The sequence below is a fragment of the Alnus glutinosa genome, chromosome 10, assembly GCF_958979055.1.
Source record: "Alnus glutinosa chromosome 10, dhAlnGlut1.1, whole genome shotgun sequence".
Lineage (NCBI taxonomy): Eukaryota > Viridiplantae > Streptophyta > Magnoliopsida > Fagales > Betulaceae > Alnus > Alnus glutinosa.
The window spans coordinates 20,649,862-20,670,697 of NC_084895.1; the positions used below are offsets into that span (position 1 = coordinate 20,649,862).

Below are 20,836 nucleotides of genomic sequence, written 5' to 3' on the forward strand. Positions count from 1 at the left end.
AGGTGTTAGATAATATATTTTTCATATAATTGTGGCCAGATATGATATGAGAATATATAGACCGTATGATTTGATTGTAATTGATTATAATCAAATTTTAATACATTCAATTCTGATTTGATTTGATATTCTTTCATATATTTTTGTACTCTCTTTATATTCCTATAAATATGGATCATTTGTATTGTAAATTCATCAAGAGAAATAAGAGTAAAATGTAGCTTTTTGAGCTTTATCATATGGACGTAAGTTATAGATCGAACCACATAAAATCTCATGTTTTTTTTTTTTTCTATTATTTCGCTTTATTTTATTTTAGCTTTATGTTTTCTTTCAAGGTATTAGAGCTATCGGCTAACGCTAACGTTCGATCCGGTCCTATGAATTTTTATTTTCTTTTATTTAATTATCTTGTTCTTGATATACAGTACTTTTGGCAGATCTCCTCACCATATTTCTTGCAAAATTGTATTTGACAATGAAAAAAACAAAAAAAAAAAAAAACAGTCGCTTTCTCTGTGTGTCACCTCCTTTTGTCGTTCCTGAACGTGAATACTGTTTCCTATAGTATTAAGTCGCTTAAGTGCCGAGTCTTGCGGATCGAGCATCAATTAAAGATTAATCTTTTTATTTAGTCTTAAATTCTAATTTAACACGTTCCATTTTCGGGTTTAAAATCTGGAGCGCTACAATAGATTTCAGCAACCAATAACTTGGAGGTGGTTCGTTTGTTGGTTCCTACATGGACTGTCTCCACCGTGGAGGAAAAAATCACTCATAGCAGCTTTCCTATATTTTTCTGTTTCCTATGAATGCTACAATGCTTCCCAATGCATAGGGAAACACTGTAGCATTCCCATTCATTTCTTTATTCCCAAAATATATTATATATCTCTTATTTAATTATCTTCTCTTTACTACTTTTAATTAAAGTAAATGGATATATATATATATATATAGGCAAAAATGAAGGGAAGCTATTGCTGAGTGTATTTTTTAAGAAAAAAATAATAATTTTGTTCCCTACGTATAAGTATATATAGGGAAAAATGAAGGGAAGCTGCTGTGGAGTGTTTTTGTTAGAAAAAAAAAATGATTTTGTTCCCTACGTATAAGAAAAATGATTAAAAAGTTACTGAGAATACTCTACGGCAACCAAAAGTGCCCCAACAATTATATCATGCCACTTTCAAGAAAGGAACAACACATGGTAAAGTACATATTAGATTAATGATAGTAGTCCTTCGGTTATTATCATGGACATAGAATTTTGGGAGCTTAATCTTGATTTGTGACAATTGAATGAATTTTTAAACCAAGAGGTAAAATGGGAAAGACCACTTTTACAGCTTACAGCTATGTAACAACTCCAGCTTTTAGTAGTAAGCTCTGATCATCTTTATTTTATCATAATCTTATGATTATTAGGGCGGGTTTAGTGTATAAGCCATCAGTGAACAAAAAATTGTGCTGCAAATCTACTCGTTTAAAAGATTTATGCATACAAGTTGATTTTAAGTTTTTATTATTATTATTATTATTATTATTATTATTTCGCATTAAAGATATGATATTGAATCTATATATATATATATATATATATATATATATATATATATATTATTTTTTTTTCCATCAAATTTTGTTTCTTGAATTGATTTTACATTGTAATTCTTTTAGGAAAATAGAAACATGTATACTAATCAACATATATTATATTTCATTTCTATATAACAAATGCAACATATATAACATTCACACTACCAGCATATATATGAAAAAACTGATATTGGCATAGATGGGATAGATTTCAGTAGAAACCACATGGCATAAAACTTTATTCGCTGAAATAAAGACACTCCATAGATGCTAAAACACATAGACTTGCCACATTTGTTATTGCTGAAATCTCATAAACCACTTACAAAGTTTAATTAGGATTACAAGCTATTAATTAAGACGGGGAGGATATCACAAGCCAAACAAGATTACAAATTTCAAATGACAAGCATCCATTGCAAGTACTAAAAGCAAAGCACTCCAATATCATAAACCACTTACAAAGTTTAATTAGGATGACAAGCTATTAAGACAGGGAGGATCACAAACCAAACAAGATTACAAATTTCAAATTAAATGACATGCATCCATTGCAACTAAAAGCGAAGCACTCCAATGAAGACTAAACCACACATACTTCAAACCTTCACGAAATAAGGCCTAAGGAAACCCCAGAAAGTGAAACCCAGAACAATTAGTCCAACAACAGTTCCGCTGCCTCTCCAAAAATCACGAAAATACACACTTTTCATGGTTCCCATAGTGTTGTTCCAAGGGTTATCAAGGTAGCTTGTAATCTCTCGACACAGAGAAGAGTAACAAGATCCATCTACCACAATATCAAGGCAAAGTCTGTTAATTAAAGTCATCACAGCAGCGTTGCTCCCGATATTGTTAGCAATGACCTTTTTCTCAACAAGCAAATCCACATCTTTTTCAGTGTCGATAAGTTGGTCCAATAGCAAAACATAATTGCAAATGTAAGCTTTGAGTGGATAATGACACTGCTCCAGGGCCATGAGGTTTCGGAGAAGACATTCAGTATTGTCGAAAATCTTAAGGGGTGGAATTTCCAAGATACATTGCATACGCTCCAAGTGCGGAAAGCATTTCAAGCATGGTAAGCAAGCCAAGAGCCATGACAAATTGAAGCATGGACAGTGTTTCAAGCAATCATTCCCGGAGAATGTTATGTCAAGTAAGCATCTCTCCTTAACTGGTTTGAATTTCAATCCTGCCTCATCAAGCTTTGTGGCACAATTTAGATCACGCAGATTTTCTCCATGATTCAACTGATCTGGTACTGAACAAAAGAAATATCTTAGCAAATCTATGAAATGGTTTACTTCCTCACCGACTGCAGACTGTTTCTTTATATCATATTGGCGTCCAAAGTAATTGCGGGAAAGCTTGACAAATGGAGCATCCTGTTTCATGAGGTCCTTTTTGTGTTCCTCAACTTGCTTGCCTTCTTCGTAATGGTTGCAACTGGAAGAGTCATTTTTGGCGAACATATATAATTTCTCAAGAATAAAAAAAGGAAGTTGATTCTCAAGTAATAACAAGTCACGTCGTATACCAATTTCCAACCAGGGTTTCTTTACTATGTAATCATTTTCATGATTTTCATCAATCCTCAAGAAGAGCTCAATTATAAAGATGGCATCCAATAGAATCATTTTCACAAAATCCTTACTGTTGAGCCTACAGTCTTCTGAATAGCAATGACGAATTTTTACTTCATTTTCTTTAATAATCTTTCGAAGATCCTCCTGGCTCTTCCCGGTCCGATCAGAGAAAGCCATCAAATATCTCAGTTTGTGCATCTTCATGTTCGTGTCCTTCAATTCATTTCCACGGTGATGAAAGGGTCCTATTGAAACGAGCTGAGGGGTATAGGATTCTTTCTTTACCTTGCGCAGTCTCTTGGGAACCCTGTAGATACAGCATTCCGGCCACTCCGCAGGGGGAATAATGTTAATGACAAAGTCCTCGCATTCAGCTTCTTTTCCAATGGAAATTATGGAATCACTAGACGCCATCGTTTCCATATCCCTTAACCTTGTTTTCCTAGTGACAAATAAGCAACAACAAGCGGCAATACAAAACAATCCAATCAGCTACGTACATATAGCTTATTGCAATAGGCAGTAATATTATCATTGATTTTGTATGGTACATGTCAGGCCCCCACCCCATATACTTCAGTAGTTCTTATTATCTTTCTCTTTTCTTTTTCTTTTTCTTTTTTTTTTTTTTTTTTTTTTGGAAAAGGCTCTTGTTCAGAGTATGAAATTTAATTACAACATTGCAAGAGGTTTCGTAAATATCTTTTTTCTCATCATTAATATTGATGACACAACTATACAATCAAGCAAGTGATTCCTATAAGAAATTACAATCATTGAAAGCACAACCACTGGATACCAAGATCCTTCAATCTTGATCTTATAAGTTTGTATCTCTAGCTCTATTTATATAGTCATACATTAATTTTAATACTCAATCCTTAGCAATTTGTTATAAACTGAAAATAACAAATTGTATATTTTAAGAGTCTTCATATATCACGATTTAATTTTCAAAAAGAATTAGGTGTTACATTAATTCATTGCTATTTAATAGTATTATTATAATTATAAATATCTCTGTACGTATCTGTACTAATGTTGTACGTATACAATGTCTACCAAACATGTTCATAAAATATTAAAATTGGAGGTGTATATATGTGTGCGTATAATTAATGAGGTAATAAAACAAAAAGTATATATAGTTATTTCTAAAACAAAAAGTATGGTTATTTTTATTTCAAATAATTTGGAAAAGGCTCAAAATCACTAATAGTTAAAGGCATCTCTTCCTTTTTAAAATGATTCTGACATTTTCTTTTTAATGTCTTTCTTTAAATAATATGTTAACAGAGAGAGAACCCTAGTTTTAGGTCCTCACATGCAGTTATTTCTCCATCAGTTTCCTCATTTTCTCTTTATTCATCCTATTAATTATCAGGGTACAAATTTTGAGTTAACTCTAACTCCATAATATTATAGCTCTCATTTAAATTAAATATTTGAAGTGTTCAAACTATTTATTAAGATGTCCAACGGAGTATGATCGAACACAATTAAATTATTAAAAGGGAAAAATACAAATATCATCTCTGGACTTTGATATGCATGGGTATTAAGTTTAGTCCCTACACTTTCAATTTCAGAGGATTCATGGCATATTTGGAGTAAAAAATAAATTTTTTAAGATCAAATATCCATTTTTAAAAAAGAGATCTAAAAGTTTTCGTCTCAAATTGCTACTTGGCCAAGTTCAAATAACTTACAACGTACGTTAACATTTAAAAGATAAGATTAATGAGAGATTTGTCACTCGTTTAGGTAGCTGAGAAAATTACAAGTAAATTCCACTCATAGAAATAATAATATGATCAAATCAATATTAATAAAAATATGAAAATAAGAGAAATTAAAGAAGTGTCCTTCAATTTTTTTTTATATCTGAAACAATTTAAAATATTTTGTAATTACCAATTAAATGATGAATATGTGATATCTTGGATACTAAAGGCTATGCTTGTTAAAGATTTTGAAAACTGGCCATGGTTTTTATTGTGATAGAAAGTTGAGAATTGTTTCTGGTAGGTCCATATTTAAAAAATGATATATATGGGGTTCACTTAAGATATTTGTTTAACAAATTAACTTTTGAAAAGTGTTTCAAGTTTCTAAATAAACATGCACTAAACGTCCAATACTAGTTTATTTTTTCAAGTGCGGAGGTTAACTTTATTACTCAAAAAAAAAAAAAAAAAGAGTGGGCGCACCTAGTCATGTCGGGTGAGTAATGCTTTATACTCTACTCATATTTCATTGAGCTGATGTGGCAATACTCATCGGTCCTTGAATCAATCTTTATTAAAAAAAAAAAAAAAATTGATAGGCACTGTCATATTAATGCAATGAATTATTCCATATTAGGGTGGTTGCACACCCATTCCTATATGGTTAGGGAAGACAATGCTTGTATTCATGAGCTGTTGGGGTGACCTACAACCATCTAATCTTTTTGGAGTAACAACGAATATTTAGAAACCCACTGGTGCAAGTTAGATTCCTAACCTTTGGGCAAAATTGAATTTGTTGCTAAAAGTGATCATATTAATTTTATAATGTTAAATGAAGGAGTAAAGTGTTAAATGAATTTTCGACAACTATATCAAGAATAAGAAAAATGATGGGGAAATGAAGGAGTAAAGAACCTGCAAATTTTGCTTAAAAGTCTGCTTGAACGATTGGGAGCACCTCCTAAATGCCTCCTGATAACAGATCTCTCACTTTCGAACGATATAATATCTCCTCTCTTCTTGCACTCCTACTTATACTATGTTCTCTGTCTTAAAGATAAACAAGTACAAAACACGTTATACTTTCTATATCTTCATTCTCACAAAATCTCACTTAAAATATATATATATATATATATATATATATATATATATATATATATATATATTCCTTCTTTTGAGTAAAAGTTACAATTGATTTCCAACAGTAAAAAACAGAAATTATGAAAGCTTTACAAATATTACATAGTGAATTAGCAATAATCTTATGCTTCTTGATCTCTATTTCTTTCTCATTAATTCTTCGGGAAAACCAACTAGGGTGGTGATTCAATTGTGGCTATTCCTATCATGGGATTTGAACTCATAACCCTAATGTGTATCATCTAGGCCCCTCTCGTGCAGCTTCTAGTGCGTTGATGTTATTATGGTCACATGTGTTGAAGTAGAATAGCCACAATTAATCTTCCCTATCTGCCCTTGGGAATAGCTTTATTGGGGGAAAATCTAACTATTCTTTGGCATCTTTAGTTTCACTGTATTCCTTGTAGCAGTACCTTGTTCTAAAAAGCAAAAAACTATAATTACCAAATAGGAGCAAAACAATCTTATTCCAAGATGATAGGATTTTAATTTTGAGAAAAATATACATATCCCCCTCAAACTACCACTCAATTGTCAATGTCCTTCCTAAACTACCATTTGTATCAATATCTCCCCCCTAAGACCAACAAAAAGACAAAAATAACCATGAATTTTTTTTTTCAATAAGACAAAAATGTCCTTATAAATTTGAGAAAAAAACTAAAACTAAAACTAAAAAATAAAAAAATAATAATTTTTTAAAAAACAAATTAAAAAAAATTAAATTTATGATTTTGTGAGAACGACGATATTAAAAGAATAACGTCTTATGTGCTTGTTATTTTTGAAAGAGAGAGTTTGTAAATTGTGAGAATGACGATATTAACTTCTAGATTGGAAATGTTTTCGATTTTGTGAGAATGATGATATTGAAAGCATAATGTGTTCTGTGCTTGTTATTTTTTAAGAAAGAGTTTGTGAATTGTAAGAATGACAATATTAAATTCTAGCTTTAAAATGTTTTTGATTTTGTGAGAATTACGATATTAAAAGCATAAAGTATTTGGTGATTGTTATCTTTAAGAGAGAGAGAGAGAGAGAGAGAGAGAGTTTGTGAATTGTGAGAATGACGAGATTAAATTCTTGCTTTAAAATGTTTTTGAATTTGTGAGAATGACGATATTGAAAGCATAAAGTGTTTTGTATTTTTTAGGGAAAATTCTAAATTGTGAGAATGACAATACTAAATATTAGCTTTAAAATGTTTTTGATTTTGTGAGAATGAAAATATTGAAAACAGAAAGTGTTGTGTGCTTGTTATTTTTGGGAGAGAGAGGGAGAGTTTCTAAGTTTTGAGAATGAAGAAATTAATTCTAACTTTAAAATGTTTTTGATTTTGTGGGAATGATGATATTGAAAGCACAAAATATTATGTGCTTGTTACTTTTTAGAGAGAGAGAGAGAGATTGTGAATTGTGAGAATGACGATATTAAATTCTAACTTTGAAATGTTTTTTATTTCGTGAGAATGACAATATTGGAAGCATAACGTGTTTTGTGCCTATTATTTTTTAGAGAGAGTTTGTGAATTGTGAGAATGACAATATTAAATTCTAGCTTTAAAATGTTTTTAATTTTGTGAGAATGACGATATCAAAAGCATAAAGTGTTGTGTGCTTGTTATTTTTGAGAGAGAGAGAGAGAGAGAGAGAGAGAGAGAGGAGAGTTTGTGAATTGTAAGAATGAATATATTAAATTATAGCTTTAAAATGTCTCTTATTTTGTGAGAATTACAATACTGAAAGCATAAAGTTTTGTGTGCTTGTTATTTTTTAGAGAGAGAGAGGGTGAGAGTTTGTGAATTGTGAGAATGACGATATTAAATTCTAACTTTAAAATGTTTTTCATTTTGTGAGAATGACGCTATTGAAAGCATAAAGTGTTTTGTGATTGTTATTTTTGAGAGAGAGGAAGATTGTGAATTATGAGAATGAAGATATTAAATTCTAGCTTTAATTTTTTATTTTTTTATTTTGTGAGAATAAAGATATTGGAAGCATAATGTGCTCTGTACTTGTTATTTCTTTGAGAGTGTTTGTGAATTGTGAAAATGACAATATTGAATTCTAACTTTAAAATGTTTTTGATTTTGTGGGAATGACGATATTGAAAGCATAAAGTATTTTCTGCTTGTTAGTTTTTAGAGAGAGTTTGTGAATTGTGAGAATGACAATATGAAATTCTAACTTTAAAATGTTTTTGATTTTGTGAGAATGACGATATTGAAAGCATAAAGTGTTTTATGCTTATTAGTTTTTAGAGAGAGTTTGTGAATTATGAGAATGGCAATATTAAATTCTATCAATAAAATGTTTTTGACTTTGTGTGAATGACAATATTGAAAGCATAAAATATTGTGTGCTTGTTATTTTTTAGAGGGAGAGAGAGGGGGGGGAGAGTTTGTGAATTGTAAGAATGATGATATTAAGTTCTAGTTTTAAAATGTTTTTGATTTTGTGAGAATAACGATATTGAAAGCATAAAGTGTTTTGTGCTTGTTATTTTTTAAAGAGAGAGAGAGAGAGAGAGAGAGAAAGAGAGATAGATTGTGAATTGTGAGAATGACGATATTAAATTCTAGCTTTGAATTGTTTTTTATTTTGTGAGAATGATTATATTGGAAGCATGACGTCCTATGTGCTTGTTATTTTTTAGAGAGAGATTGTGAATTGTGAGAATGACAATATGAAATTCTAACTTTAAAATGGTTTTGATTTTGTAAGAATGACGATATTGAAAGCATAAAGTGTTTTATACTTGTTATTTTTAGAGATAGTTTGTGAATTGTGAGGATGACAATATTGAAAGCATAAAGTTTTTGGTGCTTTTATTTTTGAGTAAGAGAGAGAGCATTTGTGAATTGTAAGAATGACAATAATAAATTCTAGCTTTAAATTGTTTTCAATTTTGTGAGAATGACAATGTTGAAAGCATCAAGTAATCTGTGCTAGTTATTTTTGATAGAGAGAGAGAGAGAGAGAGAGAGAGAGAGAGATTGTGAATTGTGAGAATGACGATATTAAACTCTAGCTTTGAATTGTTTTTTATTTTGTGATAATGATTATATTGGAAGCATGACGTCCTATGTGCTGGTTATTTTTTAAAGACAGCTTGTGAATTGTGAGAATGACAATATTAAATTCTAACTTTAAAATGTTTTTGATTTTGTGAGAATGACGATATTGAAAGCATAAAGTGTTTTATACTTGTTACTTTTAGAGATAATTTGTAAATTGTGAAATTGACAATATTAAATTGTATATTTAAATTGTTTTTAATTTGTGAGAATGACGGTATTGAAAGTATAAAGTTTTTGGTGCTTTTATTTTTTAGAGAGAGAAGGAGAGTTTGTGAATTGTAAGAATGATGATAATAAATTCTAGCTTTAAATTGTTTTCAATTTTGTGAGAATGATGATATTGAAAGCATCAAGTGTTCTATGCTTGTTATTTTTGAGAGAGAGAGAGAGAGAGAGAGAGAATGTGAATTGTGAGAATGACGACATTAAATTCTAGCTTTAAATTGTTTTTTATTTTGTGAGAATGATTATATTGGGGGCATGACGTCCTATGTGCTGGTTATTTTTTAGAGAGAGTTTGTGAATTGTGAGAATGACAATATGAAATTCTAAGTTTAAAATGTTTTTGATTTTGTGAGAATGACGACATTGAAAGCATAAATGTTTTATGCTTGTTAGTTTCTAGAGAGAGTTTGTGAATTGTGAGAATGGCAATATTAAATTCTATAAATAAAATGCTTTTGACTTTGTGTGAATGACAACATTGAAAGCATAAAGTGTTGTGTGCTTATTATTTTTGACACAGAGAGAGAGAGAGGGGGGGGGGGGGGGGGGGAGAGAGTTTGTGAATTGTAAGAATGATGATATTAAGTTCTAGCTTTAAAATGTTTTTGATTTTGTGAGAATGACGATATCGAAAGCATAAAGTGTTTTGTGTTTATTATTTTTTAAAGAGAGAGAGAGAGAGAGAGAGAGAGAGAGAGAGAGATTGTGAATTGTGAGAATGACGATATTAAATTATAACTTTGAATTGTTTTGGATTTTGTGAGAATGACGATATTACAAGCATATAGTGTGGATTTTTTAAAGAAAGAGAGAGAGAGAGAGAGAGAGAGAGAGAGAGAGAGAGAGAGATTGTGAATTCTAAGAATGACGATGTTAAATTATAATTTTGAATTTTTTATTTTATTTTTGTGAAAATGACGATATTGGAAGCAAAATGTGTATGTGCTTGTTATTTTTTTGATAGAGTTTGTGAATTGTGAGTATGACAATATTAAACTCTAGCTTTAAAATGTTTTGGATTTTGTGAGAATGACGATATTGAAAGCATATAGTGTTTTATGCTTGTTATTTTTAAAGATAGTTTGTGAATTGTGAGAATGACAATATTAAATTTTATATTTGAACTGTTTTTAATTTTGTGAGAATGAGGATATTGAAAGCATAAAGTTTTTGATGCTTTTATTTTTGTGAGAGAGAGGGAGAGTTTGTGAATTGTAAGAATGACGATGATGAATTGTGGAATACGTTACTTTTCTGTGTCTTTGTTCCTGTTGATCCGGGTTCCTGAACGAAGGGTGAAAAAGGAATGTCCACAAATAGGTTTTTAATTAAAATGAATAAAAATTAAAAAAGATTATTTTAAAATAAATTTGAGAAGAATTTTAGATAAAGTGGTGGAAGAAGGTGTAGAAAAGTGGTTAGATAAACTAGTAAAAATGGGTTTTGATTAGCTATTTTATCTAAGTATTTAGATAAGCTGTTGGGAATGCTTTGAACCCAACATGTCTAACCAGACACAACTTAGCAAATAGTTTCAGTTTAAGTAAATTTTTTTATCAACCCTTATATGCCAAGCACTTCATTATTATTACAGTAAGATTAATGCTATTTACTAGAAGAGAAATAATATTTTTTCATCTGATGCATATTTGTTGTATATCTATGCGTAGTTTTTTTTTTTTTTTTTTTTTTTTTTTTTTTTTTTTTTTTTTGTAAATTAATCATTAGATTTGTGAGACCCACAAACGAAAAAATGATATTTTTTCATCTGGTGTATATCTCCGTATAGTTTTTTTTTTCTTTTTTTTTTTTAATTTTTTTTTTGTGTAAATCAACCATTGAATTTATGGGACCCACATGATTTGCAAAAGAGATGAATAGAAAATGTACAAGGGATGGACGTGTATCAGGTTTCTTAATCGACTTTTATACAAATAACATATAACTTGATGATATGCTAGTGAAAATCAGTTATTGCATCAGCAATGGCTGATTTTCACTGTCACATCATTTCAGTTGTATGAAAATCGTATAACAGTTTACTAAATAACATTATTCATAATTAGATTAAATCTAGAAACCACACTTTTATCTCACCTTGCTCACGTGGTACTGTCAATCAACTTTTATGTTTTTTTTTTTAGCAAAGATCAATTCAAGAACTGATTGACACCGACACCTCCGCATAGTAGAATAGTGGTGCGGGTGGTATAAAAGTGTCGTTCCTAACCCTACTATGATATTCGGGTATTCGGAACAGGGTTTCAAATTGTATATATATTGTGGTTGCATAAACTGAATTCGGAATGGCATAGAAAGCATATACCTCCTGCTCAACAAATTTACTCTTTGTTTTAGCTAAAAATGATATTTTTTTTCTCTATTTTCAGCATTGCAATTGCATGACAATGGGCTTAGAGACCTGAAAAGTGAAAACGCATCTATATTGGGTCGTTTTACAAAACTGAGCCGAGGCTTGCTTTAGTAGTTTTATTTTTTGAAGGCATTAGGAAAAAGAACATAATCAGTATAAATGAAAGCTGAACAGGAGAAAGAAAAGGTCACAATACCATTTTCAGACAAATTGCTATAAAATGCTGGAATTACTTTAAAATATTTGAAACCCATAACGAATTAAAAATTTTATTATGAAGTAGAGTTGAAAATTTTAATTTATCATACCAACAAAGTAGAAAACTATTATGTTTTTACCCAGAATATAATAATGAGAATTTATGAAGAGACAAACAGCTTCTAAATATTATCTCTAATAAATAGAACTATCTTTTAATTTTTTTTTATGGATGAGTTTCCTGTTGGCTATCTCCATAAAATTTGGGGTTTTTGGGGACATATTTTTGGGAAAGTTTGGATGAGTTGGGATCGAACAAAATTTCTTTATTTTATTGCTGGTTCGAAATTGGAAAGTTACTTCAGATTGAATTAGAAATTGAGTGCAGGAAAATGTGTTATCAATTGTGTTCTTGGAGAAATGATGAGAGAGACAGAGAGTACTGTGAAAGGAGGTTTTCGAGGAGGAGAGAGAAATGACAATTGCTGGAATACGTTACTTTTCTGTGTCTTTGTTCCTGTTAATCCGGGTTCCTTAACGAAGGGTGAAAAAGGAATGTCCACAGATAGGTTTTTAATTAAAATGAATAAAAATTAAAAAATATTATTTTTCAATAAATTTGAGAAGAATTTTAGATAAAGTGGTGGAAGAAGGTGTTGGAAAGTGATTAGGTAAATTAGTAAAAATAGGTTTTTATTAGCTATTTTATCTAAGTATTTAGATAAGCCGTTGAGAGTGCTTTGAACCCGGCCAACATGTCTAACCAGACACAACTTAACAAATAGTTCCAGTTTAAGTAAATTTTTGATCAACCCTTCTATGCCAAGCACTTCATTATTATTACAGTAAGATTAATGCTATTTACTAGAAGAGAAATGATGTTTTTTCATCTGATGTATATTTGTTGTATATCTATGCGTAGTTTTTGTTTTTTTTTTTTTTGGAAATTAATCATTAGATTTGTGATACCCACAAGCGAAAAAATGATATTTTTTTTTCATCTGGTGTATATCTCTATATAGTTTTTTTTTTTTTTTTTTTGTGTGGAAATCAACCATTAAATTATGGGACCCACATAATTTGCAAAAGAGATGAATAGAAAATGTACAAGGAATAGACGTGTATCAAGTCTCTTAATCGACTTTTATACAAATGACATATAACTTGATGATGTGCTAGTGAAAATCAATCATTACATCAGCAATAACTGATTTTCACTGTCACATTATCTCAGTTGTATGGAAATCGTATAACAAGTTACTAAATAATATTATTCATAATTAAAGTAAATCTAGAAACCACACTTTTATCTCACCTTACTCATGTGGTACTGCCAATCAACTTTTATGTTTTTTTTTAGCAAAGACCGATTCAAGAACTGATTGACACCAACAGCTCCGCATAGTAGAATAGTGGTGCCGGTGGTATAAAAGTATCGTTCCTAACACTACTATGACATTACCATTCACTTCTACTAGGTACACAACAAGCACCACACTCTCGTTGGATCGACTTGAAGTCCAGGCTTCTGGTTTCCAGAATGCAGCCTGTGGAGCGTGAACTATCTCATTTTGCACCAGCTCTCAACTCTCTTTCAAGTTCAAAATGGCCTTCATTTCAGATTATATAGCATCACCACTCAACACCCTTGAGCTGAGAATAGCTCCACTCTTGTGTGGCAGCTGCTCCTCTGCTTTTCTGTATAGTAACATCAACAATCAAGTTCAGAATTTTCTCTAATTATGCAGTGTAAATTGAATATTAAACACAGATGATAATATGACCTCAAATACACGGAAAATTCTGAAACTTCAAATTGCCTTCTCGTAGCAAGGTAGATTCCAGCTGAAACTTCAAATTGCCTCCTCTTTTTTTTTTTTTCTTTTATTTATTTATTTATTATTATTTTTTGTTTAAAATGATTAATGCAGCGCTTTTTATTTACATGCCAATTGTAAAAGAGGGATCAACACTGACAGAAGGAGATACATATTCAGCGAGTAATGCTATATACCACATTTTTTCTCTCTCAATTTTCCTGACGTGGCCTTCCCAATCAACCTTTAATTTTTATTTTTTTATTTTTTGAACAATGATTAATTCAAGAATTGATTAGGACTACTAGTCTACCACGTAAACATTGTGAGATAAAAATGTAGTTCCTAACATTACTCCATGCATATAATCAAGAATACTATGACAACTCAAATTCCAACCTAAAGCTAAAACAATACTTCTAATTATCTATACAAGATAAAGAGCAAAGTACCATCCTTTTTCAAATAAAATTTCACTAGATTTCAGAGAACAACACCGGATAACTTTTTACCAAAAGATTCACTAACAGTATAGAAACAAAAGAACAGAGAAAACAACCAGCTATAAAGAAGCTTGGAGCTTATGCTACATCAACCGCATCCAATGAGGTCGGCACCAAGCTAGAAGAAAGGGAATTGGAAACAGATTCACCTTGAACTGACTTATCCAACAAGGATGGTCCCAAAGGAACCCTAACTTGAAGGGATTCATCGTCATAAAAAAATAAAAAAAATATAATTTAAATATATAAATCAGTGTCAACCATTTTCACCACTTTCCCACGTGTCGGTCTGTTATAGTAACAAACAAAAACGGTTTTCCATTACCCTAACTTATCAACTCCCTTTTTTGAAAAAGAAAACCAATTGAACCTGCCCCCCCTACAATTATTTAATTTTATCTTTCTCTTCCAACAACTTGTCTCGGGCCAATCGTGCAAGTCTCTTTCATTCTCCCCTCTGCATTTCTATCAATTAGTCCACAAATTCTTAACAGGAAAGAAAGGCACGGCAAAACTACTTAGGGTGTGTTTGTGATTGCGATTTCGTAGACAATAAATGCGATTTTAAACCAAATCGCAGAACATAGATCGTTTGGGAACTGCGTTTTTAAAAATTGCGATTTGAAAACGCAAAAAATCTACTTTTTCAAATCGCAGATAAGATGATGCTTTTTTGAAAACGCAGAAATTTAAAAGTAAATTCGCGATTTTAAAGGCTAAACTGCGATTTTGCCAAACGCTTAATTGCGTTTTTAAAAATCACTTTTTTCAAATCGCACATTTTAAAATCGTTATTTTAAATCGCACTTTTTGAAATCGCAAACCCAAACGGACCCTTAATTCATTGAACTTTATTCATGAAAGCATGAAAATTCTATCAAATTGAACAATAGTCGCCAAAATATCTGCCCGAGTAATTCTAAAAGTTTTTCACGTGTCTCTCCAAAAATAAGGTAACTTTTAAAATTACTATTTAATCAAAATTCTATAGTGACCAATTAATCACAAGTTCAATGATAATTTTAAAAGCCACTTCATATTTTTAGGGACACAAGAGTGACATATAAGAAACTTCTAACATTGCTCAATCTGACCTGCTCAAATAAATGCAAATTCGAAAAGAAAAAAAATAAAGGAAGTTAAAAACAAGCTCTCTAAAATCATCCTCATTCAAAGCTATAGACAATCTTAACATTAAATTTATTCAAACTTTGATCATTTTAACTCATATGTACATCTCTGACTACTTATATAACCACTAAAAACCATATAACTCTTTCCAACACTAGGGCTTTCTTGCAAGATACGCAAAAACAGGATACAATGTCATCCATTCATCTTCAAAGTTTGATAGGCTGTGCCTAAAAATGATGAATTGTTATGCACTTTAGTTAGTTTAATTTAAGTAAATAATTCATGCCTTGTCTAAAGATGAATTATACTTATTATTTGATTACGTGTTTGCTAATTAACAGATTTGATAGCATGTGTTCTAAATCAAACTTTAAAAATACGACTTTGAGATAATTAATTACGTGTATTCTAAATCAAACTTTAAGAATAGCATTCTCATTTAGCTAAACCAGAAAAACAAAACCAAAACTCCAAATTTCCCTTTTCTTCCATTTGGCCATAGCAGACCAACTATCCATTTGGCATACTCAGCCGAACCAATAGAAAACCAACAAAATCAACCAAAAATTTAACACAATCACCTACTAATCAAAAATTACAATCAAGCTTCCTTCAACACAGAATTTCAGCAAACTTCAACCAATCAATTTCAATTTCTAGGATTTACCAAATTTCAGTTAAACCAACTAATGGCATGAGTATATATAACAAAAACAACAAATTATCAATTTAATCTCGATCAATTTCAGAACTCATTTAATCATTTGGGGCCAATTTGAGATGTACAAATAATAATAATAATAAAATTGCTTCCCACCACGCACCACCAGTTACCAAAAAATTTGTTCATCAATTAGATATACTCGATCATAGAAATCCTAAACTCGCAACAGCAAAACAGAAATCCAATAAAAATATGATTTTCAACATTAGTCTTTCCTAAGCTACAAGATACTTGGTTTTGCTTTATGGAACAAGATATTAATGCTACAAGAAACGTACATAGCTAACCAAAGCTTTATACGGCCTACTTTTTGTTTTTCGTTAATACTTTTCTTACTTTTCGTTAATGCAAAACATAAATTAATACTTTTCTTTCTTTCTCGTTCTGCAAAAGCACAATGTATTATATTCTTCTTATTACATCCAAACCAAGTCATTCTCAATAGGGGATGAAATCACCTTTTTGCAAGATAAGTTTGTAAATAGTGAGAATAATGATATTAAATTTTAGCTTTTAAATATTTTTAATTTTATGAAAACAACGGTATTAAAAGTATAAAGTGTGCTTATGTGCATGTTATTTTTGAGAGAGAGAGAGAGGGGAGAGTTTGTGAATCGTGAAAATGACAAAATTAAATTCTAGTTTTAAAATGTTTTTAATTTTGTGAGAATGACGATATTGAAAGCGTAAAGCGTTGTGCTTGTTATTTTTTAGAGAGAATACTATGAAATAGACCCTTGGAATGGAATGACTATTCTTATGAAATAATTATTCTTTTATTTTGTAGGAGGTCTATTCTTTAGAATGGATATTCCCTTATGAATAGGAATACTGATTCTTCTAAAAAATGAGAGGAATAGCTATTTCAATGGGAATGAACTACAATTCCCCCCCCCCCCCCCCCCCCAAAAAAAAAACACTCTTATTTTTTATTTTAGGAAAAAAGAAAAAATGAAACCCAACCTCCATTGAGGTAGTCGGCCAGCCACATAGGGCACTGGGGGTGGTGCAATCACCTTTGGAGCAATTGAGGGTGGCACAAGCCACCCCAGAGACCACTCCGAGGGTGGTTGCGGCCACCCTTGGCTCTTTGGTGGGTGGCCGGCCACCCAGCATTTTTCAATTTTTTTTTTTTTTTTTGTTTTGTTTTGTTTTGTTTTATATATATGTGTGTAATGTGAGTTTTTTTTAGTAATTTTGATTTGATTCCAACTAAAGTGTATGTGTTGTTATCAAACTAAAGATTGAGAATAATCATTATTTTCCACTCTTTTTTATTCTTGAAAATTATTATTCTTTTTTCTCAATGAAATACTCATTCTACAAATCTAACGATACCTATAAATAGGAGCGTAACAGGAAAAGTGAGGGCACATTGCAGAATTATATCGAGAAAGTAAGAGATTTGATATCAGCTTGACATTTAAGAGGTGGTCCAATATAGAGTATAAGGATTCTTTAAAGCAAAATTCGCAGGTTCTTTCCTCCACCGTTTCACTTACTTGTTACTGTTACTATTATTATTATTATTATTTTGAAAAGCACTTTATTTAGGTACAAACACAGGTATTACCTTTAGACTTTGATGTAGGTGTCAATTTAGTACGACACTTTCAATTTGAACGATTTAGTCCATACATACTGCACTGATGACAAATCAAAATCAAAGTTTTATTGAGTATCCGGCCATCATAATTTAGTTTAAATAAGTACTGCAACGGCCATATGATGGTCCATGGATACGAAAGTGTTACTTAAGACGAAATGGATGGAAAACTAGAAGCAAATATAAAACATGCTACGAATGACAAAAAAAAATTCTTGAAAAAAGTTGAAACTATATATATATAATGTGATGATTTAGGGTCTGTTTAGATTTACAATTTCAAATTATGCGGTTTTAAAATAGCAATTTAAAAAATATATATTTAAGCGTTTAGTAAAATTGCAGTTTGACTTCTAAAATCATAGTCTAACCTTTAAAATTGTGCATTTTTGAAAACACACTCCCTTGCCAGCAATTTGAAAACGCTGAATTTTCTATGTTTTCAAATTGCAAATTTTAAAAAATACACTCTCAAACAATGCATTTTCTTCGATTTGGTTTTAAATCACATTTTAGTATGCAAAATCACATTGCCAACGCACTTTTATATCTACCACTGGAGGTTGCAACTTACTATATGGGCAGATAATACCCTTATTCCGCATCCACACTTTGCGGAAGGTGAATTTTAGTAATTAATTGACTGCTCTTTCAGGGTGGGTGAAATCAGCCTATAAGTGCACTGAGGCTTTTTTTTTTTTTTTTTTTTTTTACAAACTGCACGTTTGGTCTTCTATGAATTTTGGGTTTTTTTGTTTTTCTTTTTTAAAATATAAACTTAATTTATATGAGTCTGTTGTTTTTTTTAAAACAATATTTATGATCTTTTGTAGATGGGCTTAATCCCATTTTTAGATGAGATGTTTTAGATTATCTTCGTCCAATTTTTATATGGCCATTTCCATATGAAACAACTTCGTTTTATAAGACAAAAATAATATATATATATATATATATTATGGTTTGGCGGAGGGGGATAATATCTGCCTACCCATATTCCAATATCTACTTACATATGTGTAGATAAGTAAATAGCATATGTTGATTGATTTTTAACTGCCCACCTGAACACCCATAAATTAATGAGAACATATGGAAATAAGTTATTATGTTTTTGGTAATGTAAGGAATAAATACAGTCATTTTACTATTAGTGATGATGCGGTGGAAAATCATACCTATTTTACATGAACTTTTTGCATTAAAAATTTATTTTAGTTGAGAGGAAAGAAGAAAAACCATAAAAGGGAAAGAACATTAAAAAATCTTTAACTTTTATTTTTTGACTCTTTACATTTAGAGAGCATTAACTTACAAAAGTTAAACAATGTATTTTGTGAGTTTTGTTAAAATTTTAGAGAATAGCTAGAAGTGAAGAGTTCATTGTGAATACCGTAAAATTTCGAAAATTTTTAATAGAATGTTTGATTTGTCATAAATGTAAAGTAATAGGACTAAATTGTTCAAAATTTAAAGTGCAGGACGACGAAATTGACACCAGTATCAAAATTCAAACGTGATATTTGTATTTTTCCCCTTCATTTTTTTTTTTTTTTTTTTTTTTTTTTTTTTTTTATGAGCACTGTATTTTTCCCTTTTAATATTTATTTATTGTGCTCATATTCTGTACTTATAAGTATTCAGTACATTGGACTTTTGTAGAAAATATGACTCAATCCTACGTACAAGCCCGCCCAAGTAATATAATTGTTCTAAATATCTTTATCCAAATTAATTACAAGGTAAAAAATTGTGTTAAATTAACCATTATCTTAAAAGTTTAATTCAATCGAAAATAATAAGTTTAATAATCAAATGAATCTATTCTAACATGCCTATTTTCTTATGGAATTAATCTCTCTTAATAAATAATTTTAATACGTAAAATATTTAATTTAAATGAAAACTATAATATGAAGTGAGACTTTAAACTCAAAATTTCTGCTATCATAATACGTTGAAAAATAAAAAACAAAAGATGAGGAAAGTGATGGAGAGAGGAGGACTAAAACTAGGGTTCTCTATTAACCTATTATTTATATTGAAGTAGGAAAAATAGAAATTTAAAGAAAGCCGTTGGAAAGAAAATCTCATAATCATTTAAAAAAGGATGAGTTGCGCGCTTTTGACTATCAATGATTGTGAGCTTTTCAAAAGAAAAAAAAAAAAATTGAAATAAAAAACTAGATTTTCTGTTTTGTTATCACATAATTAATTAATTCTTCTAAAGACAATAACTGTGTGAATATATATATATATATATATAGAAAAACCTCAGTTATAATTTTTAATCTTTGATCACTTTGGGAAATGATTTTTCTACATCACATTACCCTACATCAATCCTACATCAAGATACATAGGGTGTGGGACCCATGTATGTAGGTCTCATATATGTGGGCCCCATATACATAGGTCCCACACTCAATGTGTATTGGTGTAGGATTGATGTAGAATAATGTGATGTAAGAATAGCACATCCCGATAACTTTTACAATTAAATATTCAAATTTTAAAAAGTATCAATTCAATGAATCAATTTTTTCATTTTTTTTTTTAATTTTCAAATCTTGTCAAAATTTTCAAAATACACCTCATTTTTTAAGGAAAAGAAAAAAAAATTGTAAGGTTCCGGTGTTGGTCAGAATTTAAAGCAATTTGTAAAAATACTCATGTATGATTTTTTTAAATTTTTTTTAATTATTATTATTTTTTTTAAAGAAAAAAACACACACACACACAGAGGATATTTTGAAAATTTTTATAGAAAAAAATTATAACAGATGATTGAAATTAAAACAAATAGAAAGATTAATATTTTAAATTGACACTTTTTAAAGTTTGAGTACATAATTATAAAAGTAATAAAAAATCATGACTTAAAAGTAAAGTTTTCCGATATATACATATACTTACGTACCTAGACAAGAGCCTTGTTGCGAAGAAAAAAAAAAAAAAAACAAAAAAAAAGAAGGAATATCCAACGTTACATATTGTGATAATATTAATCCTGTTGGATTGAATTTCCACATCTCCTGTTGCATTGACAAAATTGCTTTATAATCCATTTTATTTTTTAAAAAGAAAAAGATCATAAGAAAGTATATGGGGGAAT

At 30.1% G+C, this 20,836-nt stretch overlaps 1 protein-coding gene across 1 annotated transcript; it reads right to left on the minus strand.

Annotated features, from left to right (window-relative positions):
- Nucleotides 1-1,950: 1,950 nt before the first annotated feature.
- On the minus strand, nt 1,951-5,896 carry LOC133878778 (UPF0481 protein At3g47200-like). The gene is made up of 2 exons (XM_062317308.1): nt 5,834-5,896; nt 1,951-3,630 (listed from the first exon to the last, which is right to left on the minus strand). The coding sequence occupies exon 2, from the start codon at nt 3,609-3,611 to the stop codon at nt 2,199-2,201; it is 1,413 nt and encodes a 470-aa protein (XP_062173292.1). The 5' UTR covers nt 3,612-3,630; nt 5,834-5,896; the 3' UTR covers nt 1,951-2,198.
- Nucleotides 5,897-20,836: the final 14,940 nt, after the last annotated feature.